This window comes from Silurus meridionalis, chromosome 13 (assembly GCF_014805685.1).
Source record: "Silurus meridionalis isolate SWU-2019-XX chromosome 13, ASM1480568v1, whole genome shotgun sequence".
Taxonomy (NCBI): Eukaryota; Metazoa; Chordata; class Actinopteri; order Siluriformes; family Siluridae; genus Silurus; species Silurus meridionalis.
In genome coordinates, this window is record NC_060896.1 from 8863269 (window position 1) to 8886578 (window position 23310).

Here is a 23310-nt window from a genome sequence, read left to right on the forward strand (position 1 = left end):
TACTGATATTCATAATACATACTGCAGGACTGTTAACATGTGCTTTCAGCAAAATTTTAAAGTACAATTGTAGGTATATAAATATCAGGGCTGTCAATCGAATTAAATATTTAATCGCAATTAATCACTTGATTGTCATGAGTTAACTCGTAGTTAATCGCAACTTAATTTTACATTTGTATCTGTTCTAAATGTACTTTTTTCAAGTTTTCAATACTCTTATCAACATGGCAATGGACAAATATGGATGCTTTATGCAAATGTATGTTTATTATTAATGAAACCAAACTCAACATAGAGCCAAAAAACGAAATAATTTTGTACGTTATAAATTATGGTGTTTTAAATTACGGAAATCATCAGAACACCAAATGGAACTTTTGCTATGTTTCCACACGGATGGTTTTAATTGCTGGATTTGTGCATCATGGCTGATTTTGGTGCTTGATCTGAGACTTGGCGCATCAGTTTATTTTAATTTTTTTATATCTAAATAAAGAAAGGACATTGTAAATAAACGTATGTTGCCTTGAAGGTGACAACGTGAAAGAAGTTTGTTTGAAATCTTTGCAAATGTATACAAATAATTTTAAAAACACGAACATCAACAGCATTCAATATTGAGCTCAGGCGCATCCTGTTTCCATTGATCATTTTTGAGATGTTTCTACAACTTGATTTAGTCCACACATGGTAAATTTAGTTGATTAGACATGATTTGTAAAGGCACACACCTGTCTATATGAGGTCTCACAGTTAACAGTGCATGTCAGAGAAACCAAGTCTTGAAGTCCAAGGAATTGTCTGTAGACTTCCGAGACAGTATTGTTTTTGAGGCACAGATCTGGGGAAGGGTACAGAGAGATTTCTGCAGAATTGAAGGTCCCAATGAGCACAGTGGCCTCCATCATCTGTAAATGGAAGAAGTTTGGAACCACCAGGACTCTTTAAAAAGTGGGCCACCTAATTCAGCAATGTACAGAGACATCCTTAATGAAAACCTCCTCCAGAGATCTCTGGACCTCAGGCTGGGGTAACGGTTCATCTTCCAACAAGACAAAGACCCTAAGCACATAGCCAAGATAACAATGGAGTGGCTACGGGACGACACGGCTACGGGAACATTTCTGGAGAGATCTGAAAATAGCTGTGCATCAACGCTCCCCATCCAACCTGATGGAGCTTGAGAGGTTCTGCAAAGAAGACTTGAGGCTGTAATTGGTGTCAAAGGTGCTTCAACAAAGTATTGAGCAAAGGCTGTGAATACTTATGTACATGTGATTTATTTTACATTACATTTGCAAAGATTTCAAACAAACTTCTTTCAAGTTGTCATTTTGGGGTATTGTTTGTAGAATTTATTCTTTTATTTGAATAAAACATTTTAATTGAATCAATTTTGATATAAGGCTGTAACATAACAAAATGTGGGAAAAGTGAAGCACTGTGAATACTTGCTGGATGCACTGTAGATCTGAACTAATATAGAACTATACTTGTGACTCAGATTGTGCAGATCACTCGCCTAGAAGAACAGGATAACCCTCTGGAGATGATCTACTTTGTGGAAGGTGTTAACAGTGAAAGGCTGCCTGCTGTCACCACCGCAAACCTGCTCAACAGGCTGGATGTGCAGCACGCGGCCATCTTGCTGGGATACCGCATCCAGGGAATTCTGGCGCAACGTAAGCATCATCAACAAAACAACCCCACACGCTACTCTGTGTTCTCTGCAGGCAGTCTTTTATGGAGTCTTTTACTTAATGTTGTTTTTAATCAAATGCTCATAACTAGTTTACTGACCCCGCATTACTCATTGCCAGTTGGCTGTGGTATCTGAAAACCAAATAATTACATTTTCCACACTGTAAACTTCAAAGGGAAAGGTTTAACAAACATGTCTTTTCCAGACCTTGGCCTCCTTATCTGGAAGAGTTTGCGCTGGTGGATTTATAGCTGTTTGACCTAAAGCACAAAAATCTGCCATCATTAGAAATAATGAAGCCATTTACTATTGTATAACAGCATAGTTTCAGGAGGCCTGAGGCTGTCCACTCTGCCTATCAGCATTATTTAACTTGCAATGCGGCTAAGGGACGGGTTCACAAGCTTTCACAAGAAAATTATTTTTGTTTTTTTGGTATCACTTTTAGCACAATGGACATCATCAAAATGCAGCCTTACAGAAATAAGATGGAGGTTTATATTTAGATTCTTAACAAGCAAGCTAGAGGTGACAGTGTGACATATTCAGGCCAAACGTCACACCTGAGCAAAGGACTAGTACCTAAGTACCTAAAGGACTAAAAGGTTTTGTCACAAGTTCAACTGCTGAAAACTTTTAAAATCCCAACAAAATTCCAATCACAAAATCACAAGAGAATACAATAGTTTTACAAGTTTTTGATACACTGATCAGGCATAACATTATGGCAACCTGCATAATATTGCATTGGTCCCTCTTTTACTACCAAAACAGTCCTGACTCATCGAGACTGACCACTGATCAAGAGATAATCAGTGTTATTTACATCACGTGCTATAATTTTATGTCATAATGTTATGCCTGATGCCGGTGTATGTTTGATGGTTTGTTCATAACGGCTATCCTTTATGGTTTGTTTACAACACACAATCAAAGCAATAGAGAAGTTATAGCCATACAGAAACTGAGGCTTTTTCTCAGCCATGCCATTGAAATATTGACACCAAGCTTGGCTCATATGTGTAGCAACATGAATTGATGTTAACAAACAAGCTCAGAGTTCATTTGCAAATTGGGAGAGCTAATGGAAACAGGAAATAAACCAATATTACATTGAAAGCTTGATGTTTCGCCTTTAAATGTAATAGTCTATATATCTTACAGAACAGTGAATACGGTGTCTTCTGCTCTTCATCTCTCACTAAGGGGTGGGTCAGAAAGTGCTTGGCCCCTTATCACTGCTTGCCTGTACAATGTATGTTTGTTTGTTTGTTGTGTATATGTGCTTCATCTCAGATTTCACTGTTGTCTGTGACACATATCTCAATTGAGCAAGATACTGGGAGGTAGCATTCAGGTGCATCCAGTGTGTACTATAAGGAGTAATATATATTTATAGAAATGCAATCATGCCTGCACCTTTGTTTGTTGTGTGTCTAGCTGTGGAGAAGCAGGCATTGCCATCTGAGACAGAGAATACCAACACATGGATTATTGTAGGAGTAGTGGTGCCCGTGCTGGTGGTGATGATCATCATAAGCATACTGTACTGGAAACTGTGCCGCACGGACAAACTGGAGTTTCAACCAGACACCATGAGCACTGTCCAACAGAGGCAGAAGGTAAGAGAGAAAAGTTGGCTCTAAAAATGTCAGATGTAGCTTGGCACAAGAAGAAAAATCACACGGACAGGAAAGCAGTTGTAAGCATTGTTGTCTGTAGCATCAACCCAAGTTGCTTAAAGAACAGATAGCAGTAATCAGCTAGTTGGCTCCTGAGTGTCTCTGCTATGGCTGCTTATCTCATCTTAATGGGACTGATTTGGCCTACTGAGTACCACTCCAAATCCCTAAGTCTATTTTTTGTATAAAGGACTGACAAATGTGTTGTCATGACGCAGTGTGCTGTGGCTAGTCACAATTTCACAATATATTTCTGAAAAGGTTTCATAATGTTGTATTAAATACTTTAACAGCACCCATAGACTTGATTTAAATATCCTTTAATGAAGCTAAAGTAAAAAACAAAGTTTTAAAAGTGATTATATGCTTACTTAAAACTTAAGCATATGCTTACATTTAGGACTGCAGCTATTGATTATTTTAGTAATTGAGTATTCTATCGGTAAGTCCATCGATTAATCATATAAGAAGTACAGAATTCCCCCACTTTAAGACTTTCCAATCTCGTGACCCCTTTTTTTTTTATTAAATTTTTTTATAATTTGCCACATTGTTTGCACGATAGACCAAAAAACATATAGGGAATTGTTTTAATTGAGTTTTATGTTAAAATAATAAAACTTATTAATACAAATATAATTATTTATTATAAAATGAAATAAAATGTTAATACAGTACAGTGCAGCGTCTTCTCTGTTTACCTGCCAAGGGGTCTCATTTATAAATGTGGCATACGCAGAGAACGAGGCTAAAAACATGCGTACACCACTTTACACGCAATGGTTGGGATGAAATTTTTTTTTTAATGGGTGGAAGAAAGTGTACACTTGTAAGTAAACTCTGAGCCCTGCGTAGGCACAACGTGGAAACACAGAAAGCGAGAAGGTGAATTGGCGACACAGATAGCGCACACAAACTTTGCGTGGATACATTTTATATACAATTTATAAATAAAACATGAGACAACAGATTGTCTAAGAGTTTCGTTTCAGCCCTACTTACATTATGTGGAGAAAGGTTTTGAGACACCTGACTATTCCAGCCATATGTGGTTCTTCCCCAAACTGTTGCCAGAAAGTTAGAGGCACGCAATTATATAGGCCATTTCACCAATTAGGATTTTTTGCTTGTTGTGTGAGTAAGCATGTTTTGTGTGTGTGTGTGTGTGTGTGTGTGTGTGTGTGTGTGTGTGTGTGTGTGTGTGTGAGATAGAGTTTATGTTACAGCGATGTGTTTGTAGTTCTTAACAGTGAAAAAGGTGAAAAAAAGAAAGAATATAATCAAAGTGGTCGTAGGGGAGGGGAGAGAGAGGGTGTTGGGTGTGTCTTAATCCTTTCTCTGCAGCATGACATGAGTTGGTGTTTCTGGCTCCTGCATAGCACAAGGTCAAAAAAAGACAAAGACAAGAATTTTAAGATATGAAGTCCTCATGCTTTTTGCTTTCCAAATCTGACACAACCAAAAATCAATCTAAGATGAATTAGAAAATACTAGTCCTTGTATACAAAACACTAAAAAGTTCAATTGCAAAATCTGTATCTAACAATGTATTAACTAAATTCACATTAAATTCATGACCAAAAACTTGTCTGTCTTTTCCTAAAAAGCCTGCTCTAGTTTGGCCCAGACTTCTTTTTTCATTTCCATGTGCCGACCTGCGACTAGCCTTGGGGTGGTGTAAATCACACACTATGTCCTCAAAACAAGTACCTAAGGATGTCTTCACGGGCTGGCCAAAAAAAACCTGTTGATTCCAATATTTTGCACACAATGGAACTGTATCCACTTGTATCTGTGATGACACCAGGGTACATATCACCATTGTACTTCAGCACACACCATTTGCCAACAACTATAGGACTTTGCCACTGAACTTTTGTGGATGTGGGAGCCTTCTGTTGATTACTGACCTTAAAATGCTTTGCACTAAAGCACTCACAGTTCAGATTTTGTGCTGCTGTGCACAAGTGTCTGACATCTCCGTATATCAATTCTCCATTTGTTTGGGTCACCGCCTGATGGACCCTCATAATGGACGGAACTGGTGGCACAGCATTTGCTATCTCCATATCTGCTTTCTCAACTGCTTCCAAACAAAACAACTTGATTGTCTGTCTTTTGCAACACAGTAAACGGTGATGCAGCATCAGGAATGTCTGTCCCTTTGCTGACTAGCCCTTTTATGGTAGCATAAAACTTTCCTTACACTTGAAGTAGAAGATCCGAATCTGTTCGATGTCCATGTGCACAAAGCGATCTCCATGAGGTTATGGTTTACATGGCTTGAAGTGGAAGACCTTGAGTGGCCTGCTATAGAGATCTCAACCCTACTGAACATCTTTGGGATGAATTGGAACTGACTTGCACCCCAGGCCTCATCACCCTACATCAGTACCTGACTTTACTAACACCCTTGTGACTAAATGAGTACAAATCTCCACAAGCACAATGGTCTTGTGGAACACCTTTTCAGAAGAGTGGAGGTTATTAAAACAGCAAATGGGGAGTGAATGTGGAATTGGATGTTTAATCTTATGGGCAGGTGTCCATAAACCTTTATACAAATAGTGTGTGTATACTTATAACACAATAGGGCAAACAATTACTGAAGAATTATCAAACCAAATGGCAAAATATTCTGGAAAGGTAAATTAAGCATAGTCAGTGCGATATTCGCTCTGTTTTGGAAGTTTATATAGATCCACTATCAATAAGATTAATTGTATACATATGGGATTGCTTGGCACTCCTGTTGTTGTGATATATCTATCTTCCGCTTTGATTCATTTTGACAATGTGAACGCATATTGATTCCCGAATCCTATTTATTCATGGGTGTCTGAGGTCAAATATGAGTTGAATGACTTTGCATGGGCTGTTATCCGCTGATTCATGGATATTATTTAAAATATTCAGCTATTTACCTCTAAAAGAGCTGTCCAAAACTCATCAGTATGCAAAACATTTTTTTTGCTTTCCATGTCCTTAAACAGGTAGACCGTTTCAAATAAATTCTTGTGATGTACGTCGCTATTCCACTTGCTCTCGACACAAACATATAAATATTTGCACAGTGGCAGTGTTCATATCCTGTGTTACCATGATGTTCAAAGAGCTGTGACTTAATCCCCTTTTACACACATATTTGTTATTTCTTAACCCTATGTTTACATTAGTGAGTGCTTGTGTCACATGTAGTTTGAATCTGCTGGGTGTATAGTGGTTGCTACTGCTGTTGTTTGTGAATATGAACTGTTCAGGTACAATAAGAAATGGTAATAACCAGGCTCTTGAGTGGTGCAACAGAAAAATGTGTTTACCCGGTCAGGAGTTGGAATCCTAATCGTCCAAAAGCCATTCAATCCCAGTAGCTAAGGGAGCAACACTGGCTGTGAGGATGGCATACTCTCTCTACCCTGTTGATAAGAGTAACACTAGCCAATTGTGGGCATCTGTGAACTTATGTATGAGAAAAACGAAAGATAGCTTTTTACCTCCGAGGGTGTTCTGCATCTCTGTGACATTTTATATAATTGCCACGTCTACTGTGTCTACTGTTGCCACCTTCTTCTGTAATTATTTCAAGATTTATATTTCTTCCTAATGTTTTTATAAGCATTGAATATGACAGGAAAAAGGAAACCATGGTTGTATGTTTAACTTGCATTTTTGTGCATCAAACCATAAATGGAACCAAGCAAACATTCCAGTCAATAATTTGCATTTGTTGCTTTATCATGTCATACATGAACTAGTTAGTGTGAACGTGAGGTAACAGTCAAGTCAAGAGGCTTTTATTGTCATTTCTACTATACACAGTGGTACACAGTACACAGTAAAAACGAGACAACGGTCCTCCGGAACCCTGGTGCTACACTAAACAACAACATAGAGCTACAACACAACACAAGCTATATAAAGTGCAATGAGTGCAACCTAGTGCAAACAGTGCAGACAAAAAACAGTACAGACAGATAGTGCAGACAGACAACACAAGACAAGACACAAAACCCAATATAGCGCCGACGAGTAAACCTACTGTATACTTTAATTATACAGTACTGTCGGAGGAGAACTGTAAAAACTATACCCAGGAGTGAATATAAACAGACACAATGTAGTGCAATCTGATCACACAGCTGATCGACTTCTTGTTGACCTTCTAGTTTGTAATCCAAGTCAAAATGCTACGTCACCTCAAATTCATTATAAAGAATTCAAATTTAATATTGTAATGGCATTGACCACCATTTCATCTCACCTTATTTTTACTTTCCATTCCCTATCCAGTCCACTACTTCAATACAGAAATCTATACCCTCACGCCAAAGGTTAATGACCCCAGTCAAGGGTGAAAAGCTTTTGGTAATAGAGAGTAGTGAGGAGGAGGAGGAGGAGGAGGAAGAAGAGGAGGAGAATGAGGAACATGAGGATGAAGAAGAAGAAGAAGAGGAGGAGGAGGAGGTAGATGGTAGCTGAGGAGTCTTGCAAAATGTTCCCTGTAGATGTTTTTTGTCTTCCTGTAGGAGACGGTTAGTCATTCTGAGCCTGTAGTTCTGCTCTGTTGTAGTGGTCAACTGGGTCAGCATGTAGAAAAAAAATACCTTGTAATTTTTCTTTCTCCAAATGCCAAATCAGAAATCTATCTCTACTGCCCCAAGCAGTAAGAAACAAGAGAGTATAGAAGAGGAGAAGGAGGAAGAGGCAGAGGTAAATGAACACAGAAAGGTGAGAAAGGAATGACTGCAGTCAGTGGTAGCTGTGTTCCCTGTAGCGGGCAAGTCCCTTGTAATAGATTTGATAAGTAGAAATTGGAAAATGACTCAGAACACCAGATGTGTCTAAATGCTTCATTGTTCATCCTTATTCATTAGAGCATTCTGCATGGAAGCATTGTCCTAGATTCAGGCCCTACGTAAGAGACATTTTTAATTGTATTCAGGTTGAGTCCTATTTATAAACAGCCTCACATACCTTTAAAAATAGAGAACTGTACACATTCCCAAATGATTTACAGGTTCAGCACATTTTTATCAAGACAGCTAGTGAGTGAGTTTCATTGTCTGAAACCAGCGCTAGCTAATATAATAGTTGATATGCATGTTATAACCAAACAAAAGCTTTTCTTTTCAGTAACGCTCCCCACCTGTTATGGATGGGTTTTGCATTTTTTCTCTGTCTCTGGAGATAACATACTGTTGACATTAAGCTGCATTGTTAAGAGACTTCTGCTTCTTGTTCTCATCTGGTCTTTTATCCAACCACAGATAGGCAAGCAGACAGACCAGCAGCTCACTCTATTTTTTATTTTTTTTACTGCCTGTCTGTCTTCTGTGCCTCTAGCTAATCCTCAGCATTCTGCCCGATTTTTCCAAGCTCAGCTCATTTGACATTCATAGTTTCTGTCTATTCATGTGCAATTCTTCCATTCTTGTTCATCCATACACACCTCATGGCAGCCCCTTAGATCAGAGCCTGGCCAGATTTTGTTTTAAGCTCTTCCTCCTCTCCCAGCCTGCTCAGGCCCCACGGTCTCTTTCTCTCCACCCTTATGCCTCTGCGCTTATCTGTTATTTCCATCCATGCACATTAATTCCTCCCTCCCTCTTTTACTCCCTTGCTCTCTCTCTCCAGCTGCAGACTCCCAGTGTGAAGGGTTTTGACTTTGCCAAGCTGCACCTGGGCCAGCACAGTAAGGATGACCTCAGGGTGATTCAGGAACCTCTCCCGGCACCGGCTCCAGCTAAAGAGCCGAACGCCAACGAGAACACCGGAGCCTCAACACCCAAAAATTCCAAAGGCTCCTCCACCAAGGCTTCCTGTAACAGCCAGCACAGAAAATCACAGTAAGCAGCTGCATTCGAGTGACCAGATAGTGGAATAGTGGTCTATTAGACAATCATGCTCGTATTAAAATAACACGTTTATCAATTTAAAGAAAGCGCTTCCATCAATGATGAGGTTTTCGTAAATCAATATAGGGCTTTTTAAAAGTGTTTTCTATCTAGGCCACAGATCAATAGCTCATGTATCAGAGTAATGGTATGAAGCAAGGGACTAGGCCTGTTTGCTTACCGCACAGATCATCTGGCATTGCAAATCATCGATAACTGACAAACATGGTTATTATCTTGTGCAGAGAATTAGATTATGAAGCAAAAGTTGAATGAAATCAATCTGAAACAATTTGGCCTAATCAATCCATAATACCTGGTATTTTGCTAAATGTTTTATTTGAAATATATTTCCACATACTTTACCTATGTAATTGATAGGCACTCTGTAACATCCTAATCGACGAAGCATTCTTAAGCAGAAACGTATCAATATTTCCACACATCTCCTTTTTAATCAGTTGGTCTGCATTGTGCCATGTGCCATTTTAATTTAAAGAATCAAGAAGTATCAGTGGAGTGATTGAGGTAGTTGTTTTATTATGCAGGAAAAGGAGATTTCTTTGTGATGAATTATCTCGCGTAGTTATTTTCTTTGTGTACATGCAGCCACTTGGCCTTTCACAATTACTAAATAAATTAATTAAGAATTAGAAATCTATAAAATCTGTGAATATTTATCCTCAGTTGTTTTTGACCGTCACATTTCTGCACCATTTAGTTATTTTTAATATTGTTATACTTATATATTACATTTGGTATATAAAAAAAGAATAATATAAATCACATTTCTAATAAATTCAGATTTCTGATAAATCAGTCAGAATTCGGTGATCTTGACAGGCCAAGCAGCTGCTTTAAACTTTGACCATATACACTGCTCAGGCATAACATTTTGACATTTTAACATTATGACAGGTGAAGTGAATAACACTGATTATCTCTTCATCATGGCACCTGTAAGTAAGTGGGATTTATTAGGCAGCAGTTGAACATTTTGTCCTCAAAGTTGATTGTGTTATTTTGACAAATTATGATGGCTAGACAACTGGGTCAAAGCATCTACAAAACTGGAGCTCTTGTGGGGTGTTGCCGGTCTGCAGTTGTCAGTTTCTATTAAAAGTGGTCCAAGGAAGGAACAGTGGTGAACCGGCGACAGGGTCGTGGACAGCCGATGCTCATTGATGCACTGATTCAACAGACGAGCTCCTTTAGCTCAAACTGCTAAAGAAGTAAATGCTGGAAATGTTCAACAGGCCAGAACTGTTTAATCAGCAAAAGGGGAACCAACACAATATTAGGCAGTTGGTCATAATGTTACGCCTGATCGGTGGCCATAAAGTTATGCCTGATCGCTATAAATTAAGATTACTCTCAGTTCACATATTGAAACTCTGTCCACGATTTTACTGTAAATACATTTCTTGATGTGGGTTATGTTGTGTAAGGATCTCTCCTTCCGACGGTGATTCGTTGGGAAGTGAGCCATTCAGCGAGAGGGAGTCTCCGAAAGCGAACCCGAGACAAGCCGGACTGTCCAGTGATCCCAAGCAACCTCGTAAGATGACCCTTAATAGATTCATATTACATGTCACTTTAGCTAATACAGTAGTTTGACAGAGTCATGATTACGTAGAGGCTGCAAAATGAAATCTGTGAACACACAAAGGGAGAAATTAGAAGGAAGATGCTCTTAAGAGATGCTTTAAAATAACAGTCCCCAACCTTATTGCATCAAAGACCAGTTTAAAGCAAGACCATGTTGACATGGACCGGGGGTGGGGCCACGTGCATAGCTAACCACAATAGTGAGCATACTAGTAATAGTAAATAGTAACAAAATTATATTACTATTATGCATATTATATGATTTCAATATCAATTTTATTATTCCATATATAATGAAAATGTAATCATCCCACCATAATGTAGAATCAGTGGGTGCTTTATCGCATTAAAAAAAAAAAAAAAACATTCAACTGCACAAAAAAAAACCAAGTGTGGGAAATTATCCAGAGGCAAAAGTAGTCTTTTGTTTATTAAACACTCTGCTGTCTGCATAATAAATAAAACAAATGGAAATAAAATAAAAATTTTAACATTTTTATTTTTCTGTGTAGTACCAAAGCCTGTAGTTTTGGAGACCCCTGCTCTAAAAAGAGCAATAATCAGACATGTGACTGAAGTGACACTGTGGGAAATGGCTTTTTTTCTGTGTTCTTTTCTTTTGGTCAGTCTTGAATACTTAAATGGGGAGATGTTAATCTCTCCTGAATTCTTGCTTAAACCATCTCATGTCACACATTCCCCTTCCCTTCCCCTTTTCCAGACAGGCCAGTGCTAGTTAATCCAGGCTCAGTGTTGAGGAATGAGCTGATCAAGCTCTCCTGCTTTTTCTAATGCCTGGAATCAAACCGAATCAGCCTTAACACGTGTAACTCTTAGTTCTCTGTAGTGTTCTCACTGTCTCACCCTCCCAAAATCTCTATTAGGAGTGACTCCTGTAGTAAAAGCAGGCTCTTTATGCATTCCTTTTGTTTTTTTATAAAGCACAAATTAGAGGCATAACAAAGCTCTCAATGCTCGGGATCTCACTGTTTCACACTCTTTAATTTGTTACGGCTCTCAGGGAGAAATAAAATTGGTAAGCGCCTTTCTGATTTATTATGTAGACCTAGTGGAGTTGTAGTAGGCCTGTGTGATCTTTTCAATTGTCTATTCTTTCACAAGATCGATCTTTTCCATCATATGTAGGCATGCAATTATAGTTATAGAACTAGAAACCTTATAGTGTCATTTTAGATCATGCACAGTGCATACTGACTGTCTCATTATGAATCATTACCTCCACTCCCTCAACACCAATTTCAAACTGTCTTGCTATGAATAAAAGTCAGCATGTTTTATGTTACGGCAAGCACTGCCCCCTGCTGGAAAGAAAAGATGTTAGCATATTAACGTAATGGTTTTATATTGTCCTCTATATACCTCAAGGAGAGAGCGTTCTGAATTTCTGAATCTCCAACATAAGGGAGAAGTGGAACAGATTGTACATTGTAGATTTATTTGTACTTTATTTGATTATATCCACTTTTGATATAACAGCACTAGAATAATGCTTTACTCTCTGTAGGTCCTCCTACACTGAATGTTGCAGATGAACAGGTATCATCGGCATCCATTTTTGAACATGTGGACCGGATGTCCCGTTCTGCAGACGGTGCCAACAAGCGCTTCTCCAGCAAAATTCAGCTGATCGCCATGCAGCCCATGCCGGCTCTGCCGTTACCCTGCCCTGCAGTCGACACCAAGGCTGCAGACAACAGCAAGATAAACAAGGAGGTACCTTAATATAACGCTCCCAACTGATGTATTTTATCATTCTTGAAGGAATACTTTGGGGGGTAAAAATCAAGTTTACTCAATCTTTACCACAATTTGTAGTAGATAAGTCAAAATGTTTACAGATGGTCCCAGAGTTATGATGGTTTGTCTTACATTTTCTCGATCTTGCGACTACAAAAGCAATACAAAGACAAAATTGCAAAAATCAAACCTGTGCTTTTCCACGTGCCCCCACTGGCGCTAGTCCACGTATATACCCGTGGTTCTCAAAGTGTGGGGCAAAGTGTTATTTCCTCTATGACATGACAGATGAGGCACAATGACCTGCAGAACTTATAAAAAATTTTTATGTTGTATATTAATCTTCATTAATGATTTTCTCTATTCTATATAAAGTTCATATACTCAAAGCAACCACAAACACACAATTAGGTCATTAATGCAAGTAAATTAAAACTAAATCAGTTAGGGTACTGTGAGGAAATATTTGAACTGTTGTGCAAAAATAACAGTGGAATCCAATAAACACACTATAATGTAGTGTATGTAGTGGCCATAACAACATCAGTGGATACAATTGTGAGATAAACCACAAAAAAACAGGCAATTCACCACAAGCACACAAAAACAAGGTAGATACTAGGACCAATCAACCAAAAAGCCACCGTAAACGAAACTAAAATGAAGTCTATCTTGCCCATCTCATTCCTTTTGCCACATCTTATCTCTGTGAGATTAGCTTTTTTCAGATGTTTTTCAGATGTTGAAAATCCACCCCCTCTGAAGTGTGGAATGACAGAAATAGTTATTGAACCACTGATATATACTGTATAGTCTATATTTTGCGGTACTGTAAATTGCTCTGTTTTGCGAAATTCATTATGAATTATATTTTAATTATTAACAAAATACAATTTACTACCCCATACTGATCACCATTCTTTTGGACTCTTGTTTAGAGTAGGCCATGTCTCGATTTAAGATATTTTCAAGTTACGATGGTGTCATCGGAACGCATCTCCATTGTAACTCTCGGACTACCTGGAGATTTTTCAGTATTTTTTGGAGCAAGCATGTAAAAGATTCCTATCTCAGCCAAAATGTTAAAATTGATACATCTCTGTATATTCATTATTCCATCCAATTCCACTTCAGTAACATCACACAGATTTTCTTTGGTTAGTTCATGATGCATTATGACTGCGTAGCTGAACACTTAACATTCTGGATTTAGCCATCTTGGATCAATTTAAAGAAAGACCACATGGGGATTATATAATGTAGTTTTCACAAAACAAAATGACATATATTACCAATTTTTGGAGCCAATATATAAATATTGAGCCTCATGTTTATGTGCTGTGGGAAACATTTTGTAAATTAGATTTTACTTCTGCCAGACTACCCCTTTAACTCCCCCACTTTCGTAAAGAGAGAATGGCAGAAATTATTTGCTCAGTAAAACTCGTAATATTACATAACAGGAAACTTTGCCAGCATTGTAAACAGTTATAGCTCTTTTTCTCTCTGGCTCTTTTCCCGTACACAGATCCAGGTTGCACTGAGACAGAAGTCTGAGATTGAGCACCATCGTAATAAGATTCGTCTCAGGGCTAAAAGGAAGGGCCACTATGACTTCCCCGCCATGGACAACCTCATGGACAGCCTTGGGGACGCCAAAGAGCAGGACCGCATCTACCAGAAAGCTCAAATGCAGATTGATAAGATCTTGGACCCGGATAGCCGCGTACCCCCCCTTTACACCGAGCCCAGGAAAAGGTTAGGAAAAGGAAGGGTGTGTTATACTTGTTTACTCCATTCAAGATGCACAGACTCATTCAGTGTAACTGTGTGTGTCATTGGCAGAGAAAAGCGTTCTCCTAAGCAGAGAAAGAAGCAGCAGATAAATGGAGATCTGACAGACGCAGACAGAGACAGACTTCTCACTAATGACAGTGACGGCACGTACAAGAAATACCCAGGAGTAAACAATGTAGCATATGTGGTATGAGCTTTGGTATCAATCCTCTCAGTCATATAAACCATTTAATCTGGACATACTGAGGTGTTGTTTTTACTTTTCAGTCCGATCCTGACCAGGGCCCTGAAGCGCAAAGTCCATCACCAAGCGACGATGTCTTTCTGAGCTCAATGTCACCCCCTGCTGGCCTTGTTGCCCCCCCTCCACCTTACCTGCCCCCTCAGCCCTCTATTGAGGAGGCACGGCAACAAATGCACTCGCTTCTTGATGATGCTTTTGCCCTGGTGTCTCCCACTTCACAGGCCGCCAACGCGGGCATCACGCTGCCTGGGTTGGGGGTCAGGAATGAACCCACAGCTCTTTCCAGCCCTCCGTCACGTGGGCCCAGACCCTGCGGGCCTTCATATCCTGCTCTCAGTCCCTTTTCCGGGGTAAGAAGTACTTTTAACCATGGCAAACTAACTTGAGTGACAAAATTTTTATTTATTTTTTTGCCAAGATTGTGCTGCTCCTTTTTTTTTTATTTCATGACTTTAATTACAGCAAATAAATGTAGTAAATTAACAAAGGGGTTTAGCATCTTTCAGAATAATTACAGTACCCTCTACTAATATTGGCACCCTTGGAAAATGTGAGCAAAGAAGGCTGTGATTCCTTTATTGTTTAACTTTTTGAGCATTTGTTCAGAAATAAAAATAAAAAAAAATCTCTTATTGATATCAAACAATTGTAAACACAAACCAATTTTATATATATTTAACAAAAAAGGTTCAATATATGTGTACAATTATTGGCATTTTTTTATAAGTCAATATTTTGTGCTTAATCCCTTTCTGAGTCTATTCCTAAAATGCCTAATGATGTTAAAGAATACATTTCAAGGGTTCTGGGACCATTCCTTTATACAGAATCTCTCCAGATGAAATTTCAAGGTCCATGCTGGTCAACAGTTCTTCATTCCTCCCCACAGGATTTATAAGGATTTTGTATTTATCAAGTGTGCCAATGTTAGTGGAGGGCACTGTAAATTGATTTACACTGACCAGGCCTAACAATTCTGACATTATAAAATTATGACTGGTGAAGTGAATAACAATAATTAAGTGAACACGTAAACATTTTATCCTCAAAGTTGATGTGTTAGAAGCAGGAAAAATGAGCAAGCATAAGAATTTGATCGAGTTTGACTTCTTCTTCTTTCGGTCGCTCCCATTAGGGGTCGCCACAGTGGATCATCCGTCTCCATACTACACTGTCCTCTACATCTGCCTCTTTCAACCCAACTACCTGCATGTCTTCTTTCACCACATCCATGAACCTTTTCTTTGGCCTTCCCCTTTTCCTCCTTCCTGGTGGCTCCATCCTCAGCATTCTTCTACCGATATACCCCATGTCCCTCCTCTGCACATGTCCAAACCATCTCAATCTTCCTTAACACTTCTGCAGTAGTTGCCCAATCATCCAGCACTTTACCAGCTCATTACCACCACCGAGCTCCTGTCTGACCTCTTCCCTGAATCTCACACTACAGTCTTCCTCCTTCAGTTTCCAACATCTTATTCTTCTTTTAGTCCTCACTCTCCTCCTCTTCTTCTTCACCTTCAAAACCATCCTGCAGACCACCATTTGATGCTGTCTAGCTACACTGTCCCCTGCCAACACCTTACAGTCTCCAATCTCCTTCAGGTTGCATCTCCTACATAGAACATAGTCCACCTGTGTGCACATTCCTCCACTCTTATACGTCACCCTATGATCCTCCTTCTTCTTAAAATAAATATTTACCACTGCCATTTCCATCCCTTTAGCAAAATCTACCACCATCTACCCTTCTACATTCCTTTTCTTAAAGACATACCTACCCATCACCTCCTCATCACCTCTGTTCCCTTCACCAACATGCCCATTAAAGTCTGCCCAATCACCAATCTTTCTATCCTAGGTACACCTTCTACCACTTCATCCAGAATTTTTCCTTCTCCTCCATCTCACAACCCAATTGTGGAGCATAAGCACTGATGACATTTATCATTACCCCTTTAACTTCCAGCTTCACGTTCATCACCCTATCAGAAACTCTCTTCACCTCTTACTGTACTCTTCCTTCAGGATCACCTCTACACCATTTCTCTTTCCATCCACGCAACGAAAGAACAGTTTAAACCCACCTCCAATATTCCTGGTCTTACTCCCTTTCCACTTGGTCTCCTGAACATCCAACATATCTACCTTTCTCCTCCCCATTATATCAGCTACCTCTCTCCCTTTACCAGTCATAGTACCAACATTTAAAGTACCAACCCGAACCTCCACTCTTCTACACTTCTCCTTTTCCTGCTGTCTTTGTAGACGTCTTCCTCCTCTCCTTCTCCTCCTTCATCACAATTTGGTCCTTGTCACTGTGATGTATATATTTGTACTATGTCTCTATTTTATTTACACTAATTCCCCGTTTTTTTCGGTAGTTACGTTCCAAAACCATCCGCAATAAAAGAAAAACCGCGATAAACGGATGCCAACCCCAAAAATGCTATTTAATGTATACAGTACTGTACTGTATTAACATTTGACTTTATTTTTTAATTAGTAATTATATTTGTATTAATACATTTTATCATTTCAACATAAAACTCTATAAAAACAATTCCCTATAAGTTACTTGGTCTCTCGTGCTATCCGTGAGAGACCGGAAAAATCAGCTAAACTAATTAGTTATCTGGCAAGCGCAATTCAGCGATAAACCGCTACGCGAGATTCGACCCGCGGTAAAGCAGGGGATTACTGTACTTGCACATTTCTATTCATGCTGTAACATAAATTTCCCCACTGTGGAAAGAATAAAGGTATATCTTACCTTATCTTATCTTAAATGTTAGCAAATGCCCCCCAAAACTGCTTTTGGACGTTTGTTAGAAGCGAGTTTCAGTTACATTTCCCAGAATCGGGAAACATTTGTCCTTTAGTAAGTAACTAATTAAGAAATTATTTGGGTTGCAGTTAATTTGTTTCCATGCTCAGCATATTCATTATAAAAAATTTCGAAAACATGGACGCCTCCATGAAAGCATGGCTTTTGTTTGTAATATTAGAGGACATAAAGCTTATAAAAAAATGTCCCAACACTATTGTTGTCTCTGTTAGAGAGTAAACATGTGCTGTGACTGTTTATTAATTGATCTAAAGCCAATCTGTTCTAAACCAATTTAAAATTAGAGAGTGCTTTACACCATGTTGATCTGATGTTGCTTTATAAACAGGGAAGGAGCTTGAAGGCCTCGAGCAAATTGTCGAGATGAAATGTAATATTGAGGTGGCACATTCTGTAGCTGTTACTCATAGGATGCAGCATTAGTGATTAGTATTCCTTTGACTGCAAAAAGGGGGTTTCATTTTGGACCAGAAACTATGCAAGACAAATTAGCCACTGAAGTAAAAGGAGTGCTTTTATTTGAATAAGGTTAATGCTTGATTTTTATTACAACCCTGTGCGAGCCAAGTGTAAATGACTAAAGCTGATTAACTGCAGTGGAATGAGGTCATGTGATCAGAAAGGTTCCTTCACACAGTCAGGAAGCATGTATCGCATAAAGACATAATAATTGTAAATGCTTACTCCATACATGTGGGATGATTTACAGAAAGTATCTCAGTAGATAACAGATTGCAGCTCATCCAGAACACAAACCCGCCAAGAGTGGAGCTGGTCTAGCAGTGGGTAGGGAAAATGGCAGAAATGTGAGGTGAAGCAGCCAAGATCACTTCCTGTTGACCAGCTAAATGTTATTTTGCAATTAGGAAATGTCACTTCTTGCTATAACTAGAGAAGAAATGTGTTTTAAAATATCTAATTGTGTATGTATGTCTTCATTGTCAGAGATATTCTGATTTAGGCCTGTCACCTTCAACAGTACAAGGCTTAACGCACAGGTGAGCTCAAATATTAAACACTGTGTGCATATTGAACATTTTCATTACTGAAGCAAATATTTCGCCAATGCTCTGGAGATCTATGAATAATCCATTTATTATTTTATTTTGTGAGTTGTTAAAAATCATCAGCACAATGCACAGTCAAGTCCCTCGAAGTACTACTCTCTCTGTCTTTGTTTATCCACAGGACACCTCGTGGTTCTTTATTAATAATTAACGCTTGGGACATTTTTATTTGCATGTGCTTTTACTGCTCTATTTTACCTGACACACCCAAATCAGTATAAAATTCCCCCTAAGAAATATTAGTCATATGTTTTTCTATACCAGAGTTTGATAAGTCTTTAAGCACCACAGCACTGCAGAGTTTAATAGTAACATACTTGCATTCCTGATTCAACATCACACCGCAAGACATTTATGAATGAGCTGATTTCTGTTTGCCAGAATGAAGACGTCTATCTGCAGCTTGAATCCAGTGTTATACATGAATCATATACAGATATTCTGTACTCACCCATGTTTATGAATGATCGATGCAGGCAGGGTTTGGGAGGTGGATACAATCAAGGAGAAGGAGTCAGTGGGGAGCAGCTGCAATCTGAGGGGCTCTACAACAGCAGAGGAGGCTATATTGATGAACTGCCTTCTTCTGCCAGGCCTCGGCCAGTAGGGGGCACAACAGGTACATGGTACACACAGAAAGTAAGGCGTGTATGTAGAGCGGATGGTATATTAAACACAAGGTAATGAATTGACTGTTTTTTCGTCATCTGTAATAAAATTAAAAATGGCTAATCCCTGATCACAGTTTATAATTTCATCACCATTTCGTTATTACTTGTGGCTTTCAGATTAGAAAAACTTAAACATTGCCAAATTATAGATATAGCAAGTTTGGACATTTAAGCCAGGCCTATACTTTTTTTATTTTACGATTTTTGAACTGTTTGCAACAATGTTATTTATTGTGGCTAAATGCATGTGACTTGATGATAGATCCACTGAACCTTCAAAGGTCACAATGAATTTCTGACGTCAGGCCGTGCTATTGGAAATCGTTTAGCCTGAACAGTGTCACGATTCAACATGCCAACCAAAAACCTAATAATCAGAGTCAGTTAAAGCCTTTCAAATCGTCAGAGTGATTGTATTCATGTGCTGAATGACTAAGTTATGATCCAAAGAAAAAAGAATGAAAAAGAAAACACTTAATTATGTTAGCATTTATATTTAAACACGTCACGGCATTCTGCATGTTTATATTCTTCAGCTTTTGAGTGTATGTGTGTGTATGTAGGTGCTCAGCTACACCACATGACACAGATGGGTTTGTCAGGTCGTGTAAATGAAGCCAGGCAACTTGGTGCCTTAAACTGGGGACATTATCATGAAGAGGACTTCAGGCCTGTGAACAGAGATCCGGTGAGTGTGGCCTCCCCATACTATATTCACTTTCCTTTTCTCTTTCCTCTCCTTTTTTCTTTTAGCTTTATTGTTCTCTCCGGAAAGCAGCTGACTTTCCCCTCCTGACTTTTTTCCTCTTCCTTGCCATCTCATTGCATCCATTGTCCAGGTTCTCAACTCTTTCGACTACCCCCTCGTCTCTATGTTCCAGACCCCCAGGAGCGGAATGAGAGAGCCGTCCGCCCCCCCTGCCCACCTGGACACAATGGGCCTGGGTTTCTCTCCGTCTGCTCCCCCCGAGGACTCCATCCCCCCCAGCCATTCCTCCGCCTCTCTCATCAAGGCCATCCGCGAAGAGCTGATGCGCCTTTCCCAGAAGCAAGCGGCCCCCGCGGGCTACCACAGCTGAGATCTGCTTCCTCCTGACACCCCGCCAGCAATACTGCACTGTACTTCCTATGGAAGTGGTTTTTGAGCAGGAAGCCCAAAGAAGAAGTGTGCTTGAAAAAGTCAAACTTTCTGAAATTAGTAGTTCACTGGCAGCCAAAGCTTAACCTGATGTCAGTGCTAAGCATTGTATTTGAGTGAAATGCCCATCATTTAGACTCTTTAATATTCACATCCTGACCCCATTTTTTTTTTTTAAGCACAGATGGACAAAAACACGCACTGTATTGTGAACGATGAACAACACTGTCTTAGATTCAGTACTGGATTTCTTTTCTAAGTTGTTTGGTTGTTTTTACACTGAAAGTGTTTACCTTAACTGAGGTGTCATGGCAACCCAGACATTTGTGGTAGCAATTAACTGTTGTACTGTCTTTTTGCAATGACTGGGGAGAAGGCAGCCAAAACCTCACCACCACACATTCCTTAAGACGTTCGCTGTCAGAAGTGGTGACTGTGTATGTTTTTTTTATTATATAATTAATATAATCTTTCACAATCTTTCACAAAAGTATTTTCTCGGGTGGACTTTCATCACTGAAAATCGTAAGGTTTGCTCTGTGTTAGATTTTAACCAGCAACCCTTGCTTTACTGTGCACTATTTTACAAAATTTGTAGTAGCAGTAGTATTTTTTCCTAATAATCTTCTGCTTTTTTTTCCTTAATCCATCATTTCCAGAGTATTTTCTGTCTGTATACCACACATTACCTTTAGCTGTAAAGGAAAATAGCTGTTTGTCCATACAAATCACAGAATATAGGCATAGACTTCTAAAGGTTTAAATTGCATATACAGTGTTAGAAGAACCAAACTTTATACCCAACAACTACAATATTTTTTAGACAGTTAGACTTTGCAGAACATAAGATCTCACTTTGCTTTGCTGTACAGCTTGTATTACTACACCAGACCACCTTTTTTTTTTTTTACATTACATAGTGTTTCTACAATGCATGTTGAACTAACATTTTTCCATTTTCACTACGAGAGTAACACTAATATCCTGTCAAGTTTACAAAATATTACAGGCATGATGGCGACAACTTGTGCCCAGCGTTTACCTGCATGATCTGTGCCACCTTTCAGCAGTGGATCTGATCCAAAATCACCACAAAGCCTGGCATTGATCATTACTTTTGTATAGCCTGCAATGAAGATGAAGAAAGTGGTTGTGGCAACCGTGTTTTACCTGTTTTGTTTTTTTTTCCAGTCAGGTTGATTTTAGCTTGCCAGGACAACTTTGTCTGTGTAAGCACGATAGTGTATTTGCAGGCAAACCACTGAGCCATAAAACTCTAGAAATGGACGATAGTACTAACGCTGTGCGATCTTTTAAAAGATTTTCCTCTCGCTTGGTTTCCTCTCGCTTTCTCTTTTCTCTGGCTGCTAGGGGTCGCCAAGCAGATCATACGTCTCTATACCACTCTGTCCTCTACATCAGCCTCTTTCATATTACCCACCTGCATGTCTTCCCTTAACACATCCATAAACCACCTCCTTGGTCTTCCTCTTTTCCTCCTTCCTGGCAGCTTCATCCTCAGCATTCTTCTATCGATATACCCCATGTTCCTCCTCTGCACATGACCAAACCATCTCACCTCTCTTACCTTGACTCCAAAACTTTGAACCTGCGCTGTTGAAGGACCTGTAATGGAAAAAAAACCTGAATCCAGATACAGTACTGTAGTTTTTGTGTGATTGAAGAGCTTCTTTATTTTAAAGGTTGAATTTGTTTGTTACCTGAGATTCCAATTCTTGTCACAGCAATATACATTAAAAATGTTTTGGGTTTTTGCTGTTTTTTTACATGATTTTTCTACTATTACTTAGTGCTGAAAGATACAAAACTTAAGATAAATCATGTGCACAGTTTTCTTAGTGCATTGTCAGAAAATGACAATGGTATGAATGGTATTTCATCAAATGAGGCAACGTCCTGTAAGTGGCTCTTAAACGATTTTGTTTCCAAATCGAACAAAATGCAAAAGTCATTTGTGTTGAGGGCCAAAGTTTTGCCATATTTAAGTGTTATTGATTGTTTTTCTGACTGATGCAGTGTTTGGAACATCCTTCCAGTGTTGTTTTGCAAAACTAGCAGTATATTCCATCACAGTATATTTATTATTCGCATACTATTACCATTAAATTGTCATTAATAAACTGACTGTACATTTTGCCCTTCATTGTATTTGAATATATGGAATGGCTGAGTACTGTATTTGGCAATGTTGAGTCTCAGACAAGCTCAGTCTCCGGTACTAACCGTCACCTCTTACGTTGATCTGTTTTGTGCTCGGATATGTGTTCATGATTTTTTCAAAACTTGTACAAATTCTGTATTAAAGTGGCGAAACTAGAGTACTGTTTTGACTGGTCAGTTTATGGAGAAAAAAAAACAGTTTATGTTTCTGATTTATGTTTCATTTATGGTTTCTGCCTTGTATTTTTTGTTGAATTTGTTTGTTTCAATGGAATTCCCTTTATCTGTAATTAAGTTTCCTTATTTAAATAAAATGTTTCAGTTTGTTGCTTTGATTTGAGTGGCAATTGGAGTTGCTTGACAGAATCGTGTTTAAAATACTGATGTGTGCAGTGTTTGGGAGTAGCTAGCTTATAATTAGCATCAAATGTGTAACATGGCATACACAATTTTGTAGCTCTTACAATAGCATGCTACATCCATTAAGTAGTGTTCATATGAGCGCTGTCCCTGTTTACATAACATTATTGTTTAATGTAAAAACTACCGTATGTACAATAGTTCTCATTAAATGTTAAACTATGATATAGCAATGAATTACCAAAATAGAAATGACCATTATAGACCATTATACAAAAAATGTTTTGTTAAGATGCTCCTAATAGGGAAATACGTATAATGTGTGCACAAAAGTTTGTGTACACCTGACCAAAAATT

The 23310-nt window shown here is 38.8% G+C and overlaps 1 protein-coding gene across 6 annotated transcripts in view; it reads left to right on the forward strand.

Annotated features, from left to right (window-relative positions):
* Positions 1–22928, forward strand: part of si:ch211-1e14.1 (UPF0606 protein KIAA1549) — a 53824-nt gene extending 30896 nt beyond the window's left edge. For 3 of the 6 annotated variants that reach the window (XM_046864457.1, XM_046864459.1, XM_046864458.1), the window contains 13 exons: positions 1508–1685; positions 3146–3327; positions 9022–9233; positions 10730–10839; positions 11911–11925; positions 12415–12623; positions 14176–14405; positions 14493–14631; positions 14712–15038; positions 18482–18534; positions 19080–19222; positions 19838–19962; positions 20114–22928. In XM_046864457.1, the coding sequence (XP_046720413.1) occupies positions 1508–1685; positions 3146–3327; positions 9022–9233; positions 10730–10839; positions 11911–11925; positions 12415–12623; positions 14176–14405; positions 14493–14631; positions 14712–15038; positions 18482–18534; positions 19080–19222; positions 19838–19962; positions 20114–20353 (2163 nt within the window). In that variant the 3' untranslated portion in view covers positions 20354–22928. The remainder of the gene's footprint in view (positions 1–1507; positions 1686–3145; positions 3328–9021; positions 9234–10729; positions 10840–11910; positions 11926–12414; positions 12624–14175; positions 14406–14492; positions 14632–14711; positions 15039–18481; positions 18535–19079; positions 19223–19837; positions 19963–20113) is intronic. The other 3 variants (XM_046864463.1, XM_046864462.1, XM_046864461.1) reach the window with 3 other exon arrangements.
* The last annotated feature ends 382 nt before the right edge of the window (positions 22929–23310 follow it).